Source organism: Microtus oregoni, unplaced genomic scaffold, assembly GCF_018167655.1.
Source record: "Microtus oregoni isolate MIOR12 unplaced genomic scaffold, Mior012 000014F_ref0000157, whole genome shotgun sequence".
NCBI classification, from domain to species: Eukaryota; Metazoa; Chordata; class Mammalia; order Rodentia; family Cricetidae; genus Microtus; species Microtus oregoni.
Window position 1 is genome coordinate 12939235 of NW_024543073.1, and position 27252 is coordinate 12966486.

General features: G+C 42.3%; 1 protein-coding gene across 12 annotated transcripts in view; it reads left to right on the forward strand.

Moving 5' to 3' along the window:
* Positions 1–27252, forward strand: part of Mast4 (microtubule associated serine/threonine kinase family member 4) — a 579791-nt gene that overhangs the window by 489736 nt on the left and 62803 nt on the right. For 6 of the 12 annotated variants that reach the window (XM_041663594.1, XM_041663599.1, XM_041663596.1 and 3 more), the window contains 4 exons: positions 13780–13849; positions 18442–18450; positions 19805–19883; positions 25584–25741. In XM_041663594.1, coding sequence (XP_041519528.1) covers positions 13780–13849; positions 18442–18450; positions 19805–19883; positions 25584–25741 — 316 coding nt within the window. The remainder of the gene's footprint in view (positions 1–13779; positions 13850–18441; positions 18451–19804; positions 19884–25583; positions 25742–27252) is intronic. The other 6 variants (XM_041663595.1, XM_041663600.1, XM_041663597.1 and 3 more) reach the window with 1 other exon arrangement.

Below are 27252 nucleotides of genomic sequence, written 5' to 3' on the forward strand. Positions count from 1 at the left end.
TGTTAGTTTAATTGTGGCAATGACATATTTGTACAGCAAAAACAAATAGACCGTAAATAGAGTTTTATTACTATACCACAGCAAATCTGAGGGGGAAAAAAATACATAGATACTTATCAAACAGGGTGATTCCCATCTACTGTCTGACAAAGCCTGAAAATCATGTCGTAATGGGCAGCTCAGGGGAAGCCTGCTCCTGTGCCCAGTATGACTGTAGTGCTGTGCTCTGGAAGAGGAATGGGGCTATAGAGACCAAAGTGGATGACACACGTACCCAGGACCCCGTATTTCTGCGTGAAGGAACTTAGTCCTGGGATATAGTCACATAAACCTTCAGTGGCTACTCAGTGAATCATCAAAACATCAAAACCAACGCCGATATCCACTATTAGACTGTGCTAGGTACCTATTAGAATTTTCTTGGCTACTAAAAAATGATGGCCTAAAGATTTAGAAGCGTTAACACAAAAGGTTATTGCTAGATTATTGAAAACAGCCAGTAGCACAAAACCTTCAAAAGTTAGAAACCAATAAAGCATTATATATGGCACTACAGTCTGTGGGCTGTGTTTTATGTGGGCGGTTCATGACATCATGCATGTATGTATTTCTGATAGGTGCGTACCCTGTGGAAAGAGGCTTTGTCTGAATAATAGAGGAGAGGCTAGGCCCAGAGTCTGTAAAAGAGCCTGAGGTCTCTGAGTGGGAGACTGGTTTAGGGGATTTGGGGTTCTGTTCCTAGAACCATAATTTAAAAAAATTTATTTGAGTAAACCAAGAAGAAGAGTCAGAGGTTATGAGAGAATTTTTAAAAAATAGTCTTTTGTTTAACTACTTCAATTATTTGCATTTTCTTTGCTGTGTTCATGGAATTGCTTTCGTAGTCTGATTCAAATCTACAAAAACAGGCTGTTACTTTTGTGACTGTCCCTTTGCTTTCTCAGTGTCCTTCACCTCCATGGCCCTTTCTTTTCCATGTCTTTTCTTACCACCATCCTTCACGGCCCAGATTGAGGCCACACCTGTGTGGTGATACAATGACCTCCTTTTAGAATTCAGGGCTTTGCACTTCTTGTCACGAGCAGTCTGTTATGTTCCCTTTGGTCTTCTCTCCTGGCCACTGTGGGAGAATCCTGATTCAGTGTGTGTCACATTATAGCCCCAAAGACAAAAATACAGCAGTGTTTTCATGGGCTTATTCTACAGCCATACCCGACCTGACACCCATAGATACTGGTCACATCTTATCCTATAGCCATACCTGATCTGACGCCCATAGCCACTGGTCACATCTTATCCTATAGCCATACCTGATGTGATGCCCATAGACACTGGTCACATCTTATCCTATAGCCATACCTGATCTGATGCCCATAGCCACTGGTCACTTCTTATCCTACAGATATACCTGATCTGATGCCCATAGCCACTGGTCACTTCTTATCCTACAGACATACCTGATGTGATGCCCATAGCCACTGGTCACTTCTTATCATACACCCATACCTGACCTGACGCCCATAGACACTGGTCATTTCTTATCCTATACCCATACCTGACCTGACCTCCATAGATACTAGTTATTTCTTTTTAATTTAAAAATCTTTTTATTAACATTTATTGTTTATATGGTAAGTTTTTTATTATGACATTTTTACTCATTTTTATCATATATTATGACCACATTCACTCTCCGTAGGCCTGCCCCTTCCCTTTTCCAAACTGTCCCCTCCCACCTTTGTGTCTCTTCACACATGTTATATATGTCCCACATATGACATAAACCATGCAATATTTATTTTTTGGAGAGTTACATATTTTGCAGAACAAAATAATCTCTATTTCTATCCATTTTCTGTAAAATTGTGTATTTTCCCTCTTTATGACCAAATAGAATTTCATTGTGTATAACCACATTTTTGTTTTTAAATATTTAGTATTTTTATTTGTGTGTGTGTGTGTGTGTGTGTGTGTACACCACATGTATGCAAGTGTCCACAGAGTCCAGGGGTCTTTGCATCCCCTGGGACTAGAGTTACAGGCAGTTTTGAGCCATGTGATACGGATGCTGGGAACTGAACCTGGGTCCTCTCTGCAAGAGCAGTGAGTGCTCTTAACCACTGAGCCATTTCTCCACCCCCAATCATGTTTTCTCTATCCACTCATCAGTGGATGAACATGAAGGCTAATTCTGTATCTTGGCTACTGTATCTACTGAGACAGTAAGTGGATGTGCGGGTGTCCCCATGGTGTGCTAATTTAAGACCCCTATGGGTGTGCTCCAGGTGGAATGGAGCTGGGCCTTATGTAGTTCATGGTTCTACTTAGTTTACAAGGCCCCTCCCTGCTGGTCTTCATAGTGGAAAGAGTAATTTACATTCACGCCAGTTGTCTGCCATTGTCCCTCCTGGCCTCATCCTTGCCAGCGTTTGTTGTTTATTCTCCTAATGGCGCCCATTATGACTGAGTGAGACAGAATCGTGGTGTACTTTCAATTTGCATTTCCGTGATAGCTAGGGATATTGAACACTTGTTCATATGTTTTATTGATCCGAACATGGGCCACTTTTGGTCTCTTCATTATTTTCAGAGTACAAAGCTCTGGCTTAAACCTGGTCTCCAGAGTTGTTAGCATTCCAGTTGCCCACTGCCTCTGCCAGCATCCCTTGAAGGGCGCATAGGGGGAACCATTGCTCTTTGGCTCTCTGAATTTAGCAGTATCCAGATTAAATTGACTCCTGATAAAAACTGTCCACTCATTTAGATGCCAAAATATGCACCTTGTGTGTTCTTTTCATTCAAAGAAGGTTTCCAGGATTCTAGTATGCTTTTATTTTATTTTATTTTATTTTCAGAGTATAGTCACAACATTTCTCCCTTTTCCTCTCTCCCCACTCTCCACTAAGGCCTTCAAATTCATAGCCCCCTTTTTCTTCACTAATTGTTATTATATGTATATATTATATTTTCAGCTATAACCTGCTAAGTTATTATACTGTTACTTTTGTGTGTATGTTTTCATTTTGCATTGAACAATCAGTTGGTCTGCTCTTCCCTGGGGAAGATCACCTCTACAACTCCTAGCTTTCCAGTTGCCTATAGTTCTTTGTGTAGTATTGACGCCTCATGGACTATACCCCATCCACTTTGGCATGTCCATTGTCGTGGTCCTTTTCCAGTTAATGTTTGGGCAGTCACACTGGTGACACTTTATGGGTGTAGCTTCTGACATTACTAGGAGACCCAGTCTCACAACAAACTCCCTTCTCTGGCTTTTGAAGTCTGTCTCCTGTTCTGCAGCACTCCCTGCCTAGCTTTCATGGTACCAGAAGGCACTATGCAAGCTCCCAGAAGAGGGAGGCAACCAAAGTTCTACCCAGCTATGCTGCCTAAGGACCACATCAAAGCATAGCACCATAGCTCTAAGGGCGATGAAGTGGTATGCACAAGTTGGAGGTAACCAGCAACTCTCTAATTGGACTTAAGACCTGTTCCACAAGAGGAAAATGCTGCCTGGTACTGCTAGCTGAGCAAACTACTCAGTGCTAGTGAAGTCATGATAACTGGAGGAGAATCTCTATCCAGTATACCTTTTAAGGGTAGTCACAACTTCTTTCCTGCCTCAGAATGCCCAGAAGGCTCAATAAATTACTACCTGTGAATTCATAAGATTGTACTCTCAAAAGATTTGTATTTGTGCTTAAAGAGCTTCACAGTGATATGTTTTAAAGCCATTCCCTGTACCATACTCATCAATATTTTAAAGTTCTTTACTAAAACCACCATAGGCAAACAGTAATATATCTGGAACATCACAGAATGTGGAGCTAAATGAGCATATTCCTATGGGGCATATTTTCTATGAGAAATAACATGATTATTAGATTAAGTGACCTTAGTTTTGCTTCTGACAGTCATTTGTTGAAACCAAGCTGCATGGATGATTTTAACTGTCTTGATAAGTGTAACTTTAAATGTCACATGACTAAAGTAATAGACTATGAAAAACGAGAAACATGAATTGCACAGATTTTAAGTCAAATGTGGCTCGGGAATTGTCAGATGCTAAACAATGAAAAACGGTTTGACTAAAATGATTAAAGTCAATAGTAAAGGTGCGTACAAACAACATGATGGTTAGTGAAAATTTTTTTCTCCCTATGTTTTGCTTTTTAAAATACTTTAGGTCTTAACCTAGGAACATATGAATTACAGCTAGCTTAGCTCATGTAGGGTAAGCCACCTTGCTTGAGGGCAGTACTTCTCAACCTTCCCAATGCTATCATCCTTTAATACAGTTGCTCATGTTGTGGGGAGCCCCTCCCCCAAGCTGTAAAATTATTCTGTTTCTATTTCATTACTGTAATTTTGCTACTTTCATGAATCATGTTGTAAATATCCAATATGCAGGATATCTGATAGGGGACCCCTGTGAAAGGGTCATTCTACCCATAGAGTGGTCACAACCCATAGGTTGGGGACTGCTGTTTAAGAGGAAGGAAGAAATTACAGATATGTGTGGGCGTACGCAGAAGAGAATTGCCACCGCATATGTATGCAGATATATATCCTTCCCCCCACGAATTTGCTTTCTGGGATGTCAGTTACCCCTGGTGAACTTTAAATATTAAATTTAAGTATTGAAAACTATTAAGTGGACTTCCCAGAGGTAAACTGCCTGTAATTTCTTCACCTGCCCTTGGAGGAGCATGAGGGACTCACTGCTCCTCTGCGTTATCCTGCCTAAGACATCCATATTGCATCCCGTCCATTATTAGTCATGGCCCTTGGCAGATGTCTGCAGCATCCCAGGGAATATGGTAAGTCTCCTTCCTTTCCCTGAATAATGACTCCAGTCTAGATAAGTCAAAGAAAGCTTTCAAGTGTTGTGTTTGAGAAGGCAGACGTTCTCCAGTTAATAAGGAAACAACAGGAAACGAGCCATCCACTACAATAGATGTGACTGTGATTATGTTGTCATGTTTTTGTGACTATGGCAAAATACTTGGGAAGATCCTTGAAAAGGAGAAATGTTTCATCTGGTCTCAATGTTGCAGACATTTCAGTCCATGGCCCCTGAACCTCATAACCAAGGGCCTGTGGTAAGGGCAACATCTTGGCAGAATCATAGCAGAAGTATATGGCAGGGGAAAGCTGCTCAATTCGTGGTGGGATTATGGGAGAGAGGAAGAGGAGTGGGAGGGGAGAGAGGGAGGGAGGAAGGGAGGATATAGATGAGAGAACGGGACTGACCAGCAACAACATATTCCCTTCCAAGCCACACCTCAAATGACCTACTCTTGCTAAATAGGCCCCATGTCTGAATAGCCCACTGAGCTATGAACGCATCAATGAATGAATCCCTTGATTAGATCCAAGCCTCTATGGTCCAGTCATTTCCCAATAGTGTCACCAGCTTGGAATCAAGCCTTTGACACATGAATCTTTTTCAGGGATACTTCATAGCTCATCTATAACACTGGTAAACTCTTCCCGTACATAATGTGTTTTAAATTATAACATGAGGTATGTATGAATAGGAAAGAAGCATAGCATATATAGTATTTGTTCTATTTGTGGTTTCGGGAACCCATTGGGAACTTGGAATCCTTTGTTATACAGGAACTCCGCCCTATTTTATTAACCCAGGAGAGCCCCATGTGGGCAAGTGGGATTGAAAGTGCTGACATGGCAAGATAGCATTCGTTTGTGTTGATAGGGAGAGTATTTCAGAGCTAACTGCCCTTTTGAGAATTCTTAGAGGTCAGAGGGAGGGGAATATGTAAAAGGGACATTGAGTTAATATACCCAAGAGTGGGAAAGTGAGTTTCAGAGAAAAGTGGGCAAAGGAACAGAAATCCAGGTATGTCCTAGTTAAGAGCTCTCAAGGGCGGGTGACCTGCAGTACATCAACAAAGCCTAGGGAGTGCTTCTCAAGCCCCACCCCCTATTACAGTCTTCCGGTTCAAAGGGAGTGCAACCAGGTCTGGGCATCAGCTGTTTTAAGGCTCCTAAATTGGCTTTAGTATGCAGCACACATTGAGAGTCCTTCCTTCATTGATCTAAGGGAACACAAAGGAAGTGTGGGGAACATGTTACAGAAGGAGGAGAGTCTCAGTGTTTAGGGATTTCCAAGAGCCGTGTGGTTTCTGAGAGCTGACACTAAGAATTCTGACTGTTAAGACTCCCAGCTCATTCCATATTATTTTATTGTGAAGGAATAGGTTGGTGAAAGTTTTCAGCCCAAACAATAATTATTTCAAAGAAAAACCCTGGCATATATCTTGCTCTGCTAGATACCATTCCTACCCACTGGATTCCACAGGAACATTTACCAGCTCTGCTTTAGTATTCATTCTTTAACTAAAAGGAAAAGGTTTATAATAAGAATCACCTTTCTGGTACATTTACGAAGTCATATGGAGGTACAGCCTTTCATTAAAATGCCTCTGTTGTGACTGCAAATGACTTAGCAGGAGAAGCAAACAGTCTCAGAACCAATTTCCTGATAACATCCCCCCTCTTCCAGGATAAAAGGGAAGTTCTTTGTATCTAATTATGTTAAGGAATTGAAATCCCTTCCTGTCTGATAGAAAAAATAATAACACGCACACACTGCTGTATTTTTTAACTCAGTTTTACCCAGATTCAGGGACTAATTAGTTATCTAAGATTAATAGCACTAATCAAGTTCCATGTAATTGCATGGAAGTTAGAAATATCTGTTCCAGTGGCTGTGTTCTTGCCTCCCCTTCCTTGACCTTACAAACACAACTCAGGAACTTTCAACAAAGGGTGAATGCAATCTCTTCTCCATTGCTGAGAAGATGAATTGCTGAAGATGGGAGGAAAACACACAGCCCCAAATCACCTTTCTTCATCACTCTTTCTGTTCACCAGCCTTCAGTCGGGATCACCTTGAGATGTGACATCAATTCGGAGTAATAAGGAAGGGTCAATGAAAAGCTAAAACATTCTCAGGATCCCATTACAGCACATCTCCAAGGGACCCGTGCCAGTGCTGCTGCATCTCAAATGCAGGACACAGATTCCAGAGGAGTGGCTGCATGGAATGGAGACAGTGACCTCTGGGAGTCTCATGACACAGGAGTCAACCTCTTGTTGGCTCTCTCTTCTGCTCCCTCCGTTTCTATAACCTTGTCACTCCCTCCTTAGAAAACATTACATATGTGAGTGTCGTAAGTCCATTGAGGAACATGTTTATTCTAATTTACCACCTTTGAGAGAGTTTAGAAAATGAATTTGTATGCATTTGATGACTTTGATTTAGGTAAATGTCTCCTTCGAATGAGTAAAGCTCCAGAATGGGTTTTGCAAGATGATAAAGGATGGATATTATGCACCTTCTATCAGTAGGTTGTTGGTTACTGTGTCTTCTTTACCTCTTTTCTGTTCTCCCTGGGAACTCAGTGCACCATGCACAATAAGAACTTTAAACTAATTGAATCTGAAAGCTAAAGCAATGTGTTTCAGGTTTACTATGTTAGGCACTAAGTTAAGTACAAAGGAAACCTTGTATGTACCTGTGTATTTATCCAGAACTTACCATCGGCCCTTTGGACTGTAAATATGTGAGCAGAAGACCCAGGTGAAACAGAATATGCAGTCATTGTATTCCCTTCAGTAGACAGAACAATTACAACTATTACCTAAATTTTCATCTTTACCCCATGAAATTTTTCTTCTCTACATATCTTTTCTGTCAACTGGTTTGCATGTCTGAAAATAAATCAACGACATTAAGTCATTAGGCAACAAGTAACCTGAAGTGAAAATAAGTTACTGGTTCTTAGGTGTAATAAGAAAACTCTAACAAAGTTATTAAACATTTAGGTGCCACTAATAGTATTGTTACTTTGAGAGCAATGTTACCCTTGAGAACCATTGTCTATAGTTGCATGCATATGAATATGAATGCATTTAAATGCATTTCCAGCTACCTGAAGTTTTGCTCTGTAAGGCGATCAATAAGACAGAAATTGCTCAAACAAAGCAAAATGAGACAAAAAGTATAGGTGGAGTTTTCCTGTCCCACAGTCACTCTCACATAAACACACTTAGGCTTTTATCAATTATAAATGCTTGGCCAATAGCCTAGACTTATTACTAACTAGCTCTTATATTTTAGGTTAACCCATATTCCTTATTTTTGCTCTGCCACATGGTAGTACCTTTATTATCATGGCATGTTCATCTCCTTCTCCTTCTGTGTCTGTCTGGTGACCCCATACTCTGCCCTTCTTCCTCCTATCATTCTCCTAGTCTGGTTCGCCTACCTAATCTTATTCTGTCCAGCTTCCTTATTAAACGAATCATGGTGATATATATTCACACAATGTAAAAGAATATTCCACAGCAAAAAAGTCTGCAAAAATATCCTTGAGTTTACTTTGAATTGGTCAATGACTGCCAGGCATGCTATGGAGTGTGGTTATTATACCCATTGAGACTCGATTGGGGAGAAGCGATTTCTTTTTCTTTGCCAGCAAGTATTGGTTATAGATTCTTCTTGGTTAGGGGTGGGAGTTCGTGTCCACTTCCTGCTCTCAGTGCTGGGACCCTGTGTAAGCCTTGTGCATGGTGCCCTATTCTTTTTGGGTTTGTACATGCATCGGTTATGTCTGGAAGGAACTGCTTTCTTGGAGTCACCCACCACTTCTGGCTTTTAAAATGTTTCCCCCTTCTTCCCCACATAGATCCCTGAGCCGTAAGCGGAGGGATTTGATGGAGTCATCCCATTGAGGACTGAGCGCTCCAAAGGCTCTCAGCCTCTCCACATTGTCCAGTTGTAGGTCTCGTGTTAGTTCCCATCTACAGCAAGAAGAAACTTCTCTGATGGTGACAGAGCGAGACACTGATCCACAGTCAGATGTATAACAAACCATTCTTGACTGCTCCCTTGCCAGAGCTATTCAGTCCCACTTTTCAACAAAGGACATTGGTTTTCTGGCCAGTACCTCCCTGCAATCTGTAGTACTGCTTCCAAACAATTGTCTTTTCCTTGTCTATACTAGCAGCTTCCTGACGGATCTCCCGGCTCTTGTCCCAGAGGCTTGCAGTCCACTGACCACAGAACAGCTAGAAACATCTCTGCCATGTCCTGCCCTTCTGTGAAGCAGGGGATGAATAAAAGTTTCTTGCCTGACTTAGTCAAGCAGTGGGCAGGGGTTCTGACCATGATGGGCTTAGACAGAGAAAACCCACATTACAAGAAAACCTTAATGCATTGTGAATAATCTCCTCTTGACTTGAACATCCATAATGTGTTCAATATTTGTGTTCTTCATTCACCGGCCTGCAGGGAGCACCGTACCGTTTTGCCAGAGACACCACCTCTGTCAGCTAATCAAAAGTAGTCCTTGGTTGTTTAGGGCCTAAACAGCTGCCCAGGTTTAATTAATATTCCACAATTATCTCTGGAAAGGAGCCAGTTTTGGAGACAGGTGTCTAAGTGACAGGCAGATCTCTGACTTTCCCTCGCACATCACCTGTTACTGTCCAGTGGGATCCACTCAAAGTTTGCTGGCGACTTGAACTGTGATTTCACGTGGCTTATTCTGCTGGAGGTTCCTATTTAAATCTTACAAGGCCCTGCTCTGCCTGCATTCATCCTGCAAGGAGGCCCTAGGTTTGGTCCTGTGCAGTTGCTCTTAAAGCTGTGAGCCAGTGGCCATGTGTTGCCGAGGACCCTTGACGCCGTCAGAAAACACCACGCTGATTGTTACGGTGCGAAATGTCACAGCTCATTTGAGGGGATCATCAAGTAATGAGAAAGAGGATTCAAATGGGGGGCGTACGCTTTGATCCACCAGGAGTTTCAAATGGCAGTGGCCATTAATTCTTGGATTCCCTCTGTTCTTATGGAAAATTGAGGCATCAGAAACTGTCATTTTGTGAACGGATAGCTATTAAAAGCACATTAATAATCTATAGTGGGTAAAGCATATGCCTTTTAAAAAGATTTGCAGCTTGCTTCTCTGTGGCGAAGACACAGGATTTCTCCAGCCTAATTACAAAGCAATCAAACAATTTAATTAATCTGGAAATCGCTTTCTTCACAATAACTGCCTCTAAAATGAGGCACCCCGTGTCGTGCCGTTAGGTAAAGCAAGGCTCCTACACACTGCTGGCATCTGAGCCGCGCCTCTGCCTTTTGGGGATCTTGGTGTTAATTACCTACCCAATGCCTGACCACTGCGAAGGCTGACTTCATCAGGTCGGAGCATCAGCGGGGATACTGGCAGTCCATAAAGTGTCCGAGCTCTCCAACATCCAAGAGCCCGCAAATCCCTGGAGCAGCAGGACGTGAGTTCCAAGCAAGTGCTGCACATATGGGCAGAGAATTAACTGGCACCGGTTTCTGCTCCAGAGTCTCTCAGGTATTGCTTTGCAGATGGGTGGATGAATGCGGAGAGCAGGGCTGCACCAAGTGAAGGTCATGTGGAGGACTCCAGTTTCAATCCCTCTCACTCGCTCTTCTCAACCTGCGCCGTTCGTGTGTTCAGCGGAGAGGACTTCATAGAACGCAAATGACATGAATTCTAACCCCACATTCGCAGCAGTGTGCATGCTGTTGAACAAAATAATATGGCTAAGTCTTGATAGGCCAAAAAGAAGTTCGTTTTTATTTCAGATAAGAATGAAACCTTCCATGATTGACTTCCGTAACTCTAGCATGCGAGTCTTAACATTTCTCCCCAGGGACAATTGAATTTTTGTTCGGTGAAGGACTTACACATCTATACAGTATTCATTTACCCTTTCCTGTTTTAGTGCCCAAACCCACCCACCTTCAAGATTCTCTATTAGTGGGCTGTTCCACCCTGTCATCCCGCCAGTCCATCCGGAGTGGCGACACAGTGTTCACTCTCTGTGCTCTCTCCTTTTCCGGGCTTGTTTCTAACGCATCACCATCACTCTTGGTTTGCCCACAGAAGTTCTTTCTCTTGACCTTACATGTGCTGGTCCAGCTCCGTCTCCTTTGTTGCATCCAAGCATCTCTACAGCCTGCCACTACCTAACACCAATGAACAGAGTTCCTCAGCCATTTTGTGTACCCTTCTGTATTTTCGTCAGCTGGAGAGCTTGTCTCTGGGACTGCCTTAATATTTGCAGTGTTTCTGACTGAGCTGTTTCTAATTGCCAGAAGTTTCCACCTACCGTCTTACTTGAAGCTTGCCGAACTGCCCTGCGACTTAGTACCTGTCTTTCTCTAATACCTTATGAAGCCTTATAGGATGTCGGTGATAGTCCAGTCACAACAACATCCCAAGTCTTTCTGCACGAGCCCAGCAAACCTTGTCAGTGTTGTCAAAACATGGATAGACTTTGTATACCGCTGTGGTCCCCAAACATCACATCACTTACTGATGCTGTCATTTTAGTTTGTTGACGTTCACTCTGTGATGTTCACTCATTGACAAAAAGGCGCAGTAACTCCACTCAGAACAGTCTAGTTCTTAAGCGACACATGACTTTTGTGAATGGTATAGACATGTCTGTTCAGCTTTTCAGCTTGCATCTGAAGAATTCTGCAGATGGCCCTTGAGGTTGAAGATGAAAGAGCCTAGGGTTTGGGTTTATGGCAGTGAAAGAGAGAGAAGGAAAACGAAGCTTCAGTGGTACCTGGAAAGGCAGCCCACAAGTCTGGGGAAGGCTACTGGCAGCTTTGTATTAGTATTGGCAGCTTTCATTTCTTCGCAGGACAGGTTTGATCAGTCTTCCTTCCGTCTGTCTCTGTCCTCAAACTGAAAGATCATAACGTGCTATAAAATGTTTTATAAAATTGTAGCTGGATTCCTAGAGGTCAGTCATTTTCAGCTCATCCCTCAGTTCTTCCCCCACCCCCATTTTGTGAAAACTATTGAATGGACTCTTTGTTTTCCCTTGGCACATTTGAACCCCAGCTGTAGTGTTTTCTGCACAGAGAAGACAGGCTAGGGATCAGGCCAGATTCCCCTGATCTTACTTTATTCTTGTGAATGAGGCAGAAAAAATTGTTGTCAGAAGGTCTTGGCTTCAAGTAAGCCATTGTTTTTGTTACAACTAATAATTTACTGATAGTTTGTTCCCCATGGTGTACAAGCAACATGAATATATTCCCCAAACTTAAAAGAAAAGAAAAACAACCTCTCTCCAGTGACTCCAGGCATTAGATTATCCCCCTTAGGAAGCAAGGGCTTTTAGCCATCTTGAAATTATTGAGCGCTTTTACAGAATGCAGCGAGCAGCACACAAGCTAAATTAGGAGTGGGAGAAGGAATGCTGTTGAGAGAAATCAAAATAAGTTAATTTGCTGTGCAGATAAACAGACAAAATGAATCCTGGATTACTGGACAGCAAAAGCAAAATCCATTCCTCCAGGGGCCCCGGGAGCAGCAGATGCACAGACATGATAAATTTCACTGTGGCAGGGAAAGCGCTCCTTGCCTGGCTCTCTATAAAGAAACCTCTTCTCAGCGCTTCCCGTTGACTGGCTTTGATTGTCCTGTCATAAAGTTAATAGCATCTGCTGAAGACAACACTATAAAATTTGCAACCTTATGTTAATTGAAAAATTTCAGTGGCCGATGTAAACAGTCTAAGAAGTCCTCAAGGTAGCACTAACCTTCCCCTTGAGGTGTTGGGCTGTTCTTTTAGCACACTAATAGCAAATTGTTTACCTTTCCAGCTGGGCGGGACTTGAAACTGGAGGTCGGTACTCCTTACAGCTGGCTACAGTGGTCACTCATCACTGAGGAGCTAGTGATGGGACAGTGGCCTTGCTGTTGGGGGATGAAAGGCATCTGTCTATCTCCCCACGATCTATTTTTCCACTTTCCAAGAAACCAATAGGGCTACTTTGCAGCCTTTTCTCACCTCCTTACTGAAACCAGCTCCATTCCCAAGTGGTCCCCCGGCAACGCTGTGCCTCTAATTAAATATGCAGGGGAAGCAGCGTGGTCTGGAGTGTCCTGAACTTGCCCTCGCCAGCTGCCTGCCAAGCCCTGTCAATGATCAGCAGCAGGTTGAGCGGGCTAATGGAGAAAGTAACAAGCCCCAGGGGTGCTGCCCTCCTTCCTGTGAGCAATCAGTGCTCCTCCTCTTCTGTGGGGGACTTGAGAGACACTTGCTGCCGCCTCCGCCTGGCCAAGGCTTTTAGTGTCTGCCTGGCCAGTCACATTCCAGCTGCTTAGAGACACAGATTGCTGAAGAAAATATTGACAAGGGTAATCCTGCCAGGTTCTTCCAGCAGTGCTAAGATAGAGCCTGGGACATTTTAGACAGAGGTCCAGATGGCTGGGTTCTCCCTCATACTTTATGACTAATTTTGACACATCCATCATTGAAATGTATACTTTGAAGCCTTTATATTCAAGACTTCTTTTTCTTCTCCGCCAAATAAAAAGCATGAACTCAACATCCATCCAAGTGTTAGCATCTGAATGCACAATACAAAACATATATGTACTCATTATTCTACAGATCAGAATACTTAGGTTATTAAATATCCAGAGGACTGGGGCCAGCCATAGTGCTAATTTGTATATATTCCTATGTCTTGCCCAGTTGGGAAGCTGTGCTGGAACTCAGTGCCCTCCCACCCCAACCCCACCTCTCCTGCCTCCCAGATCCCTTGCTCCAGGCAAAGCTAAAACATTGTTAGAGGAAATGACATTTTGTGGGACTGTAAAGAAGCTGATTACTAAGAAGATTCTGGATGTGGATAAAGGTAGGAAAACAGAGTGAGATTATTCATGTCTCCTTTGCTCTCCACAGGAAATAGCCCGCAAGACAGTCCAAGGAATTTCTCCCCCAGTGCCTCAGCCCATTTCTCCTTCGCACGGAGGTAAGGACTGCATATGGGTGGGACACTAAACTGTTTCCCAGGGGATCCCATTTCTGCTCTCTCCCTTCCAAACACTGCCGTGCCACAACTCTTCCAGGGTTTTGTCTTGTGAGATTCTTTTCCATCTCACATAAAGCTTCACCTACCAAAGGACCGTGCTAGCTAGAACACACCTGCTTTGCAGTTGTCTTGATGATTTCTGCCGTGGGGTAGAGTTGGAGGGTGCCTCTTGTTCCTTAGCTGAATGTGAGCCCCAGTGATGACATGGAGGTTCTTTGTGTTTTCTTCCATCTGTAGAGCATGCCTTATGCACGATTCAGCCTTAGCATATTTTTACTGAAATTCTTGAGTGGTTGCTATTCAGGCTCTATTTATCCATGTCCTGGTACAAGCTTTTGTTGTTATCATATGTTGTACATTTTGTAAAACAGAGACCCTGATCACAAGGTATGAATTTGGGGGCATTAACCAGCAATTAAATTAAATGACAGATCTGAGATAAAGCAATGCTTTGATCGTTAGGATGTTTTCTGTGATCTTTTCTTTGAGGTGAAGTGGGGAGGCTGAAACAGGGTTTCTCTATGTAGTCCTGGCTGTCCTCGAACTTGCTCTGTAGACCAGGGTGGCCTTGAACTCAGAGATCTACCTGCCTCTGCCTCCCGAGTGCTTGGATTAAAGGTGTGCTCCACTACTGCCCAGCACTCTCTTTTTCTTAATATTGTTCTTAGAATTAGCAGCAAATGTTCAAGAGCTATGCCTCTGCTCTTGGGGAACTGAGTTAAGAGGAAGTGTTCTTACTTAGAAGAATCTAAAGCTTGCCAAGGCTGGTCCCCTGCTGTGGCCTCAGCCTTCTCTTCTGGAGAATCAGTGTGTTTTCCTCAGACAGACATCCTGTCTCCACTCCCCTTCAGTCATCTCACAGACGTGCCTTGGCTTCTCCACCCAGGAAAGACAGAATGCAAAATGCCTCTTCTGGTCTCCTAATGATCAGAATCAATTTAATTTATGGTCTGGATGGCCCGTCTATTTGGAAGAATTTCTAAGAGACTTAATTATACCCGAAAATGAATTCGAATAGTATTTACATTATTACAGATCGTATAGGTGTGTTTTTAAATGCATTTGTTCTTCTACACATTCCTAGTGAGCACACTGGCAGTGTGCACACATGTCAGCAGGTGATACATTTTATATTCTGAAACCCTAGGAAGAAGATTTTCAGAACTCTATATGATAATTCAGATTCCAGTGACATTTTCAGAATTCTGTATGATTAAGATTCTACTTGAAGTCCCAGTCCAAGAAGACATGGTTGTCCTTCCATTACCACGGCCGGTTTCCATCATATGCTCAAGGCCTCGGTGTGTCCCACTGTGGGGCGAGTACACGAGTGGTTAAGACAGCATCTCAAGGAGCTTGCCGGAACCCATATGTGGATCTTAAGATCCAACCTTTTTTATTTTTTTTTTAAATTAAGATTTTAACTATTATGCTACAGGAGAGATGCCAAGGCTGACTGGCCCTGAAAAGTCTGTCTGCCCAGTGACTATGAATTCATGATGGTTCACTACTCCTTGTGCGGAAGGGAGCTGTGCCAGTCAGTAAACAGGTGCTCTCTGTACTCCAAAACGGAGGGTGGGTGCATTCAATTCCCCCGCGTAATAAGTGAATGCAAATCTCACTGCCGTGTGTATTAAAACATGTCAGAAGCCACAGTCTCTTAATCCTGCCAGATTTATAAAAATGAAAAGCATCTGATAATTAAGTGGGAGACCAGAGGACAGATGAATCTGGCTTCTGTGCTACAGAAACATGAGCAACCCCCCCCCCCCCCGCCCCACGAGCATGTTAATTTTTGACAAATACACCATACACCATGACTGCAGATTACCACTGGAGCCCTCCAGTTCGTGCTGCAGGAGCTACCAGCTGAGGCTCCTTCCACACTCTTCAAAAAGGATTAGTTTCGATTAGGACATGAGCGATCGTTGTCTTACACTTTTGTTCAGGTAAATAGAGCCTCGTGTTCATTATGAGAATTCAGATCGACGCCTTCTACCTAACATCTGCCGACTCCTGCTGCTTAGAGACGGTTTCCCCTCAGGAAACCTAGGCCTTCCGCCTGGGTGCGCTATTGCCTCCCACTGGCTGTGTGTCACCCAACCTTCATGAAGTAATGCTAGTTTGAGATTCTTACATTCATTATTTTATAGATTAGCCCAGTAGAGGAAAGGTGGCCCTGTCTTTGAAATCATTTTGGGGTGAAGGCACAAAGGTTCAGCTTACTAATCTTCTCTGACCTTAAGTGTTCAACATTCTTCCTGTTCCACCCCTGGTAGCATAATAGTTCAATTATACACTGTAAAGTATGATGACACACACTGTTACTTAATAAAAAGATCAAGGGTAAACCTATCAAGACAGGTTTTAACATACTGAATTTAATTAGAGAGAAAAATAATCATAGTGTTGTGTTCTATTTGGAATAAGGAAATATTTTACACACACACACACACACAGAGACAGACAGACAGACAGACAGACAGAGACACACACAGAGAGAGATTGGTTTTGTTCAAGACATATTGTCCAAGCTGGCCTTGAACTCAGAGGTCTGCTTGCCTCTGCTTTCCAAGTGTTAGGATTAAAGATGTGCACCACAAACATCTGGCTCATATTGTTAATTACAGTATATGTAAAACCTAATTGAAAAATCTAAGGTCCCAAATATTCAAAAATCCGAAACCCTTAAATTTAAGTTCTATTCCCCTTCTCTACATATGCGCATGTGTGTTCACTCACTAGTGTGCCACAACATATGTGGCTTCTAGGGATCATATGTGCTCAGGTTTGCATAGCAAATGTTTTTATTCACTGAGCCATCTCATTGGTCTCTGGATCTGAAACTTACTGGGAATCACTGAGCTGTTCTAAGTAGCAATGGATGCTCAGAAAAGCTGCAGATTTAGGATTGAGGATGTTCACCAGATTTGGAAATACCTTGAAAGAAAAAAATTCAGAAATTCTAAACCTAAAATGCTTCTGGTCCAAAGAACCTTCATCCAAAGATGAAGGATTCTTGGTCCATACACTGAAGGGCCCATCTAGCTGTGCTAAACATTTTTGCTGAACAGTAAGATGGAGGTAATGTTGTACCATTGTCAGATGCTGGGCATTGGCACACTATAAATTGCCTTGGCTTTCATTGGCAATCCATTCAGTGTCTTCATCGTCTTCTCATTACCCAGTTGCTATTTGCCTGGCTAAACCTCAGAACATATTTCTATAAGCAAATTAAAAAAGTTTGCCTTCTGACTTCAGGTTTTCAGACCGTTGGACACCAGCAACTCACTAGGGTAACCTCCTGTTAGCCTTACAACTCTTTGGAGCTGGAAGAGCTTTTAGTTGGTGACTGGTACAGTTTAATTTGACCCAACATTATCTAGACAAGTGTATTGCCCCAGATGACTATCATCACTAAACATACTAACCTGTTTTCTCTTCATACAGTTAAACGTCAGGCTGGTATCAGAGCATTCCACTCTTTCTTTATTGTGTAGTATCTGAATCTAAATGTTTTGTGAGTTGATTTTCCTCACCACCCCGTATAATCTCTTTGTGCCCTGTGTCCTCATCAGATGGTTCCCTCTCTTACTTCTTTTACTTGATGTAACATTAAGACTTGCTCCCACAAAGAAAAGATTCTTTTCAAAAGAGCCTTGTTGATTTGGGAAGATGTGGATGTTGTCTTTGGGTGTTGCTTTATGGGGAGCTACTGAACAGAAAAGACAGCATTGTGAGTCATATCCAAATAGTGCCTGTGTGATAGCTTCCTTGGAAAGGGGGCACTTTCTCCCCTCAGTAGTGCGTATAGCATATATAGTAACTTCTGATGTGCGGTTGTCATGGTAATGAGAACACAATGGTCCTTTTGCTCCATTTGAGTAAACAGACACAGGCAACTTGGGGAACTTTATGAGACATGAATTATTTCTGGTCCATGGCTGTACCAAGAACTGAGCACATTCTTGTTTAAACATCTTCCGAGTTATGTGTTTTCTGGACTAAGCAAATGTAATTTATGCTTCAGAACTAATAAGAACATGCCTCCTCTTGGAACTGTTCATCCATCTGAAATACGTCTGTGGATACCTGAGGGAAAGGGAGTTAATGAATCACAAATCAAAATCATGGTGGGGGAAAATCTGTCCCTCCCTCTTTCCAGAGACAAGTTCCTGATAATTGCTATTAAATGGACTGAATAATTCTTTTCAAACCATATCCTCTTCTCTTCTAAATTAAAAATAGTTAAAATATAAAAATCCATGCACTGTTTTTTAAAGATTTTAGTAGGTAGCGGAATAGAAGAGCTGCCTGTGTCCCATTTAACTGATGGCTGTATCTTTTATGTGCATACTCTAATTATTTTCCTCAGAAATAGTCAAAATTTTCACTTGTGTAAAAGTCTTCTTAAACAAATAAATGACTTAAGTGCCCCAATTCCTTTTCTGTGGTATATTTATAAACATCTCATTTTGCTTCTTCTTCTTTTTTAAACATTTGATTCAATTGTTCTCCAATCATGACCACAGAAATGACAGGTAAATTTCACTAAAATCTATTGTAGTCATTCTGTAATGTGTTCGCTTGACCTCCGTCTTGTTTCTGTGGACCATTTGCTTTTACTGAAGGTAGCATCCATGGTAGCCAGGAAGACCTTTCTTTGACTCTCAGCTACAGTGGCAGTTTTCCATATCAGCATCTAACTGCAGTTTCTCCAGCTTAAGTCTGTTGCCATGGAGTTCTGTGATATCAGCTTCCTTTGAATGTGTTTTTGTTAGCCCTTGTCCACTGTTGTTGCTCCCTCGGTAAATTAACAGGATTGTGAATTGCAGAGCATCTCTGCATGATCCTGTGCTAAGAATATAGTGGTGCTACTTTTTGATAAAATGTTTTTCCTGTTTTGCACCCTAAAAATTTTGCATGTGTTTCTTTCCCCAGTAACTTATGATATGGTATGATCTTATTTGAAAATTTGAATAAAGTTCTAGAATAACAGAAATACCTGAAAATTCCTCTGCCCTTTGCCCTGCTGGCAGTATTTCCACTAATAACCACTGCCTAAATTCATTTTAGACCCCTGTGTGCCACTGACTTATACCTACAGTCCAGCTCAGAAGCCACCATTTACCCTCCATTCAAGGGTGGAAACCATTTTCTTGAAGGAATGTGACAGTTTGGTCTCTAAGACTAAGCAGGAGACGCACTCTTAGCATTAGTTTCCATTATGAGTAGAAAATTTTCCTCCGGCCCTTCAAGTGACTTGTCAGAGTCTTCTGCATGCTTAGACACTCTGAACGTGGCCTTTGCTCTAACAATATGAAGCCAGGCCATGTCAGAAAGCAGTCATTTTCCAAAACCCAAAACCGGAGTTTGAAGCTTTCTGACTGTAAAGTTATTTACCATTTAGTATGAAGTAACCAGGAGCCCAGTGCTCTCTCCACCTGTTTACAATAAGGAAAACTATACCCTTAGAGGTAAGAGGTGGGCCACGAGCCTGCCCCAAGGTCTTGCACACTGATGGCGTGAAGACCCTGGTGAATATCATTGGCCAGTTGTCAGTTCCCTCATAGACCATGATCCCTCCTGTTTCTGCTTGCGTTGCTTTGAATCTGCTGAGTCTGACCATTGTAATTATCCCCTGTATTCATTTTGTCAAAGTGTATTAGTGAGAGATCAATAGTATGGATCAGCCCATTCACTTTCTACTTGTTTGGCTGTATTGATTCCATTTAAATAAAAGGCAACCTGCTGTATAATGTTTGTTTACCCTAACCGTGCCCAGGCATCCCCACATCCTCATAGACTATGTTGATGTCATTTGTTTGATTAGAGATGCCGGAGTTCTCTGGTATCAGCTGTCCCCCATTGGCCTAACTGAGCTTTGTCCCACAGGACGGACGGGCGTCGTTGGTCCCTGGCTTCACTTCCCTCCTCAGGCTATGGGACAAATACACCAAGCTCCACGGTCTCTGTAAGTACCTGGGTTTTCTTTTCATCTCACAACCGCAGAACTGGTCTGCAGTCTGTGTTCCTCTCTGAGTATTTCCCAGTGGGACGGCCAAGATGGAGCCAACATTTCTACCTCAGTATGGGATGTGTGTCAGACGATGGACTAACAAATGCCAGAAGGGCACACTGTTGCTGAAAGCTTCCAAACTATGGGGCATAAATTGTCCAAGGCCGGGGATGACAAGTTTGGAGGAGAGTGAGAACCTTCATTTTAATAGCATTGGTGCAGTTTGGGGAAAACAACAGTCTAGTGTCAATGCTTTCCTTCCATATCAGGTGTATTCATGGTGAAGACGCCATTCAATTTTGATGGACTTGATCTTTTTCTGTGTGGTTAATATGGAAGCTTGTTTTGCTTTGTCTCTCCTTCAAAGGATATCCCTCCTACCCTCCCCACACAGCGTCATCAATTTGTCAGTGCCCTAACAACTTTTAGAAAGGCAGGCAAAGAACTTAGTAAATCCATGGGAAGGGATAGAGAAAAAGGAGATTCTCGCCGGGAACAACATTTCAAACCCAGGCCTGGCAGTTACTGGGAACTGTTCAGTAGATTAGATACAAGCATTTCTGGCTTAAGCTAGAGAGTGTCTGGAACCACAGCGTTTTGGGAATCAGGTGGTCATTGGGAAAGACCCAGGAGGTCCCACAGTATTCAGTGAATGCCTACTGAGGGGTTCTGACTGCCCTCAACCACCAACTCAGGCGGTGTCCCTGAGACTATAGAGCTTTTTCTGCTTCAGTTCCTCCTCATTTTGTCAAAATCCATGGTTTGCTGTTCAGGGATGCCTACCCCCAGCATTGTGCTAAGCATGTATTGTAGCTAATGATGAACGCTCAAATTATAAGAAACTAAAACTTGCTAGATAACCTACCAAGTAGCAGTCCCTGTCTCCCTTCCCCCTCCCCGGGGCCTTCACATTTGTGTTTCTAGAAGCCCAAGTGTAATGTTGGATTTCTGGGTACCTCTAAAACCAAATTGCTGACATCTGCTGGGCTCGCTTTACGCCCCCTTAGAGTAGTGCACAGTGATAGGTCATTTATTTTCCTGTCTTCCTTCTCACTTTGTTGTGCTAGGCGAGTTTCCTATCCATTTGCGTCATTTTTTCTGAGTAGGTTCTGTGGCACACCGGCTTTACGTGGGTAAAACCCTGGGTGTTATTGGTGGGTAAAATTGTGACTAAGTACCCGTGAGCTTTTTACTTGACCATTATAGCAGCGGCCATCACTGGTTATTTCAGATGTGAAAATGTGGGAACTGATTGCCAAAATGAGTGATAGAACTGACTCTGCACAGAGTAATTTAAGATGGAGTAAGTGCTGTCCCTCCCCAGACCCTGGGGTGCCTGTCACTGGGATCATGCCACATGTAAACAGAGCGCTCATTCTTTCATTCTTTGTTCTGTGACTTTCTTAGGTACATCCCCACTTTATGTTAGCTTTTATTAAATTATAGTCATTTAATAATACAAGCTAAAATTCATGGGTTTTGACTTTATTCTCAACTTTATCACCTTGCATCACCTTCAGTCGATGGTAATAACAGTTCAGTGACAAATTTGTCTTTCGCATGAAAATTTGGAGAGTACAGATGCACCTTTTTCTAGTAATCGTGTTATCACTTTCTTAACATGAATGAGTAAAGGGTGAGGAGGGTACATTGAGTCAGACTATTGGATCTAAATAATTTTTTAAACTATGTTTTTATAAGTGTTTTAAAATAGGCACTAGTTTAGCTCCCCAAAGCGTCGGGGCTCGTTGCATGCTGGCAATATAATCTGTGATATTGCTGCTGGTTTTTTTCATCATTTTATGTATCAGAAATCTAAAGCAGAGAAAATTATTTGAGGGGCTGTTTACTCGTCCCATTATTTAATCTATACAAGTACAGCAAGTGATCCAGACCCTAATGTCATCGTTCTTTTTAGGCCGTGTGAGTGGCATTTCTTTGGCTTTGTGGGTGATCTGCATGAAGACAAATGTCTCTAAAGATCAAATGTCTAAAATAAACCCTGAGACCATTTTTACACACACACGTGCACACACACCAAGGCATTTTTAATAGCTTTTCTCTTACACATTTATGATTTATGTATTGATGGAGGTGGAAGGCAATTATAGGTCTCAAATTCCCATTTCTTCCTTCAAAATGAAATTTTAGTTTTCATAATTTTTCTTTTTGCCAAAAGCAAGGACTATTGAGTCTGGCCTGTGTGCGCTGTGGCGGAGATGGGGTAGCTTTTCTCTTCCTTCATTTCTAGAATGGACAATGGAAAGCTACAAAGCTTCTGTGTCCGTTTCTGTCCTTACCCTTCAAATATCAGCACAGTTGTGTCTGCTGGTGACTTAGAGGTTCTGCTTACTCACTCCCCGGCTGAATCACTCATGCAAGTCTCATCAACTATTGGTCATTTCTCCTATCAAAATTGTACTTTTTTTTTAAAGGAAAAGGAATATAGATTATATACAGATAAAACTAGAAGCCTTTTCAAATGCAATTCAGAAGTTCACAAATAATTGTGTTGTTAGCTGAACCCCAGACCCATTCATGCTAAAATGTAAATGTTATAATATCTTTTGGCTATTACAGAGACTTCAGAATTGCCAAGTGTGTAAATGTTATATTCCAAAATTAGACAGATTTTTGTCGTATACAGTTAGTCTGTTCCTCCCAGAGAACATTTAGTATTGTCAGTTCTTTTAGTGTGAAATTTGGCAGTGAAAATTAATTTGTGGAACTTCTGTATGCTAATATTCACATCATACTTTTTACTTTTGAAATAAGCAATATGGAATTGCAGTAGTGGGGAGATATTTCTCCCTAGATGAATTATTTTCCACCGAGGGAAAGAATAAAAATAAGAGTTTACATACCCATAAATATGAGGTATGGCTGATAGATCATATTCTTTTAGTAATAACAAGTAGGAATTTATGCATGCATATAAGGACTAGTCTTCACAAAGTGGTTATCCCGAGAGATGAGATGTTTGAGTGGTGTCATCATGTAAAAATGTATTTGAAGTCTAATTGCATGGAGGAATAGCAGATTTTAGTGTAAATCTTTATTCTGTGAAAGTGGCTTTGATTTATGGTGTAGTCAAAAGTCATATGCAAACTAGTTAATGAAACACACTAGCCCCACACTGGGAGAAATAGGAAGCAGTGAAGCAGTATATTGGAAAACTTCTGTATTGTCTTGATATTCTTCTAAAAGTGCTGAGCCAAGGAGGCTTTGTTCAACAGAGGTATCTTTTCAATAAGCACACGAGAGTCAGGTGTGGCGGTGCATGCTTGTAGTTCCAGCTTCTTCCGAGGCTGAGGCAGGAGGATCATTTGAAACCAGGGAAGCCAGCCTAAGCGGCACAGTGAAAGACACTCTCTCTCTCTCTCTCTCTCTCTCTCTCTCTCTCTCTCACACACACACACACACACACACACACACACACACTCACTCAGTGAAAAACCCTGAGCCTGCTGCATTTGAAAATTAGCTTTCACTTTCAGAAAGACAGCCTGACCGCTGCCCTGTACACAATAGCCCATCAGCCACAGAACCAGCAAGTCATAATCCAGGATATCAGTATTTCCGTAGCAACCTGAGTCAACATCCACACTAAGTGGACTGAATATCCTTCACGAGTCCCTCTCTGCTCAGATGGTGCTTTGCTACCCAGAGTGACTGCTGTAAACTTAGTGGGTTTGTTTAGACATAAGTGTGGACACGGATTTACCTAAGAAGATACAGATAAGGTGTGTGTGTGCGTGTGTGTGTGTGTGTGTGTGTGTGTGTGTGTGTGTGTTGAAGAGAGAGAGAGAGAGAGAAGAGAGAATTTGCATACTGTTTTTAGTTCTCTCTCTCTGTTTCTCTCAAGTGTATGCATTCTGTTTGTTTTTAGTTCTCCCACTCTGTCCCCCCCCTCGGGTGTGTGGGTGGGTGTGGGGGGTTGAGAGAGTTTTCATTCCGTTTTTAGTTCTCTCTCTCCCTCTCTGTCTCTCTCAAGTGTATACATTCTGTTTGTTTTTAGTTCTTCCACTCTGCCCCCTCCCTCTCGGGTGTGTGGGTGTGTGTGGGTGTTGGGTTTGGGCTCTTCCTGTGCTAGGGATTAGGCCTCGGGCCTGTCGCCTGGTACACGTGAACTATTCCACCACTGAGCTGCGTCCTCAGCCCCCTGTATAAATTTCTCCCATTTTTCATTTTGTTAATTTCCTTATCTTTGCAGTTTCCTCTGCTTCTTGATGTTTACAATTCTTTGCCCAACTTTCTGAATTGATTTAGTTCATGTGTTTTATTCCTTTTCTCATAGTGGAAGTATTTTAGGAGTGCTTGTTTATCCCAAATATAGCTTTGGTTTATCTCATAATTTTTTTCTAGTGTTTTCATTTTTATGGTTTATAAAATAATCTCATTACATTATAAAAATCCCTGTCCATCTTACTGTGGACTTAGCAGGGCGTTTTATAATTTCAAGGTGCAGGGCTGTTTTCAGCTCTGGTCATTAATTCTGAGTACCATTGCGCTGTGGTGCTTCAGTATTCGGTATTTATGGAGGGTGACTCTTATAGGACAGTCTTTTTGTCTTTTTGTTTTGTTTTGTTTTGAACTCTGCTTGAACTGACATTTTTCAAATGAGTACCTTTCAAAAAAGTATGCTTATTCTAATTGTGTTTCCTTGTATCCCAAATTTCTCAACATCTTTTATTAGCATTGATTTACTGAGTTTACCACTCCTAAAACCCAAAACAAACAGTTCCTTCATTGCGCAGTTCCCAAAGTCAGGTTCTTTAAAAAAAATCTTCTATTTTTAGCTACTTGCCTTCTCCATCACATTCCAGATGTTGAGGGATTTTTGTTTTGTTTTGTTTTTGTTTAGTTTTTCAAGACAGGATTTTCTTGTAGCTTTGGAGCCTTTCCTGGGACTTGCTTTATTGGCCAGACTGGCCTCGAACTCACAGAGATCCGCTTGCCTCTTCCTCCTGAGTGTTGGAATTAAAGGTGTGCACCACCTTTAATTCTAGCCCAGGAAGGGATAGTTTTTAAGGAGTAAATCTATGGTAAGGGGTAAAGCCTCAGGACTACCAAAGCTGTTCAGTAGAGAAGGAACATTCTTCCCCCCATACCCACCCACCCCACAAAAAGGAAAGGAAAGAAATACTCCAGAATCAAATAAAGAAGTGATATCACTCAGGAAAATATCCGCTTCTCTGTCCTTCCTTTATGCTCATAGCACACGTGGGTGGCATTGGCATCAAAGAACAGCATGAGCTTATTGAGGGCGCTTTCATCACCCTATGATCTCACAGCATATCATCATGGTACTTACTACAAGTCAGAATGCTTGCTGGGGACAGCAGCAGGAGTCTCTTCAGCAAGAGCGGATCCATCATGGCAGTCCCGCTCCGGGCTTTGCCTTCTTCCTCGGGCTTTTGCTGGCAGGTTTGGTGGTCTCCCAGAAAAGAAGCTGCCTTTGGGACAGCTGCAGGCAGATCGGGGACATCTAGGAGGCATGTGAACTCTCAGAGCAGAGCCACTTCATGCATCTAGGTTATAGCTGCTGTCATGGCACAGAATCAACATAAAACAGTGCCTTTGCCCAACACACATTTGTCTCTAGAATTCTTCCTCTGGAGGCGGGCTGCTAACTTTACTTTGATTTCTTTCCAGTCATCCTGTTCCTCCCAGGAGAAGTTGCACCAGTTACCATATCAGCCAACCCCAGATGAACTACACTTCTTGTCCAAACACTTTTGCACCACTGAGAGCATTGCCACTGAGAACCGATGCAGGAACACGCCCATGCGTCCCCGTTCCCGGAGTCTCAGGTGCGTAGGCTTGACCCAGACTGGTATTGACTTAAACTGTTTGTTTTCAACCATTTCTTTAATTTGTATGTGTGCACCCTGATTTGTGAGTTGTCACAAATATGAGTGTAATATTCCAGCAATAGATGACATTGTTAATTACCACAAAAAGGCTTTATATTTCTTTTATGTTTTCATAAGAGGCTAATTGCTGCGAAAGCCTTGGGGACCATCTGTAAAAATGTCTAGCTACGGAAAGTTCAAGGTCAACTAGTGATGGTGCAGGAGCAGTTCATATAGTCATATGAAGTAGGAGAAATTTGCTGAAAGGGAGGAGAGAATAAATGGAAAGATATTTTCCCTAGATAGTATAAAACCCATTTTAGTCTTCTTATTCTGTATTCCCACCTAAGTCTTACTTTCTCCGAGATGATGAACACATTCTTAGGACTTGGTGTTTTCTGAGTTTTGTGCTTGTCAAATGCAGTCCTTTGAGTATTGAATAGGGCTGGTTTCATACCTTGCTTTGAATTGTAGGTTTCACAGTTATGTCTCCAGGTGGCAGTGTCTCCATCCAGAAGGCCTGTGCAGGATATTTGGGAAAGTGTGGGGATTCTCATTGGTGGATGGAAAGCGGGGAGCAGGCCTGGGCAGAAGGAGTCATCACCATATGGTACAGTACCATCAGCTTTCCCTCACCATGGCCTGGGATCCCTCCGTTTACACCCTTGCTCCAGCTGTTCAGTCAGTGGCCTTGTTATAGCAGCCTCCAGGGAGGCGCTGACACCCTGGGACATTCCTTCCCACAGCTGGGGCTAGCCTGGAAGAGAGATAGCTAGCTTTAGGCTTCTGTTGATGGCTTGCCCAGCTGCGGTCTTTCCTAGAAGATGGAGTCAGGGTGTTGTGTCTCCTCATCAACAACATGAAATCTTGATGGGCAGAACTGGTATATGTTGATCTGCTAAAAATTTATTGTTTAAAAAGATTAGCTTGCTAGGTATTTAGTTCAGCATGGGGGTTTACCAAGAAGGAGTTTTCTACTGTATCTTCCCTCTTCATATAGTATCATAAACTTAATATCCTTAAATATTCATTCTGGATAATTAAGGGATATGTGAAATTGTTTTGTGATCTAGAATAAAAAAGACATAAAAACTTTGCCACTGTATCTAGCATTACCATGGTTTATTGCAGGGGTTCCACTTTTAATTTTCTTGCAGAAGTACCCAGGGCATCTAGCCTAAGCTAAATCTATCCAAGAACATAAATGTCCCCAAACTGTGCAGCTACCTTCCCAGCAAGGACACAAAGTGACAGCCGTGCAGAAGAACACAACAGTTGCATGCTTCCATTTTCATAATGCCTACTTCAGCCTCCTAAATAAATATTTGTTAGAGTGGAAAATGGATTTCCCCACAACACCTGTGCCATGGAAGGCTCCCTGCCTCTCTGGTGGTGTGTGGCCGAACACAGGTGTATGATCGAAGTGTGAAATTGCACTGTTAAATGTGTCTCGGATGTTGTCGTTAGTA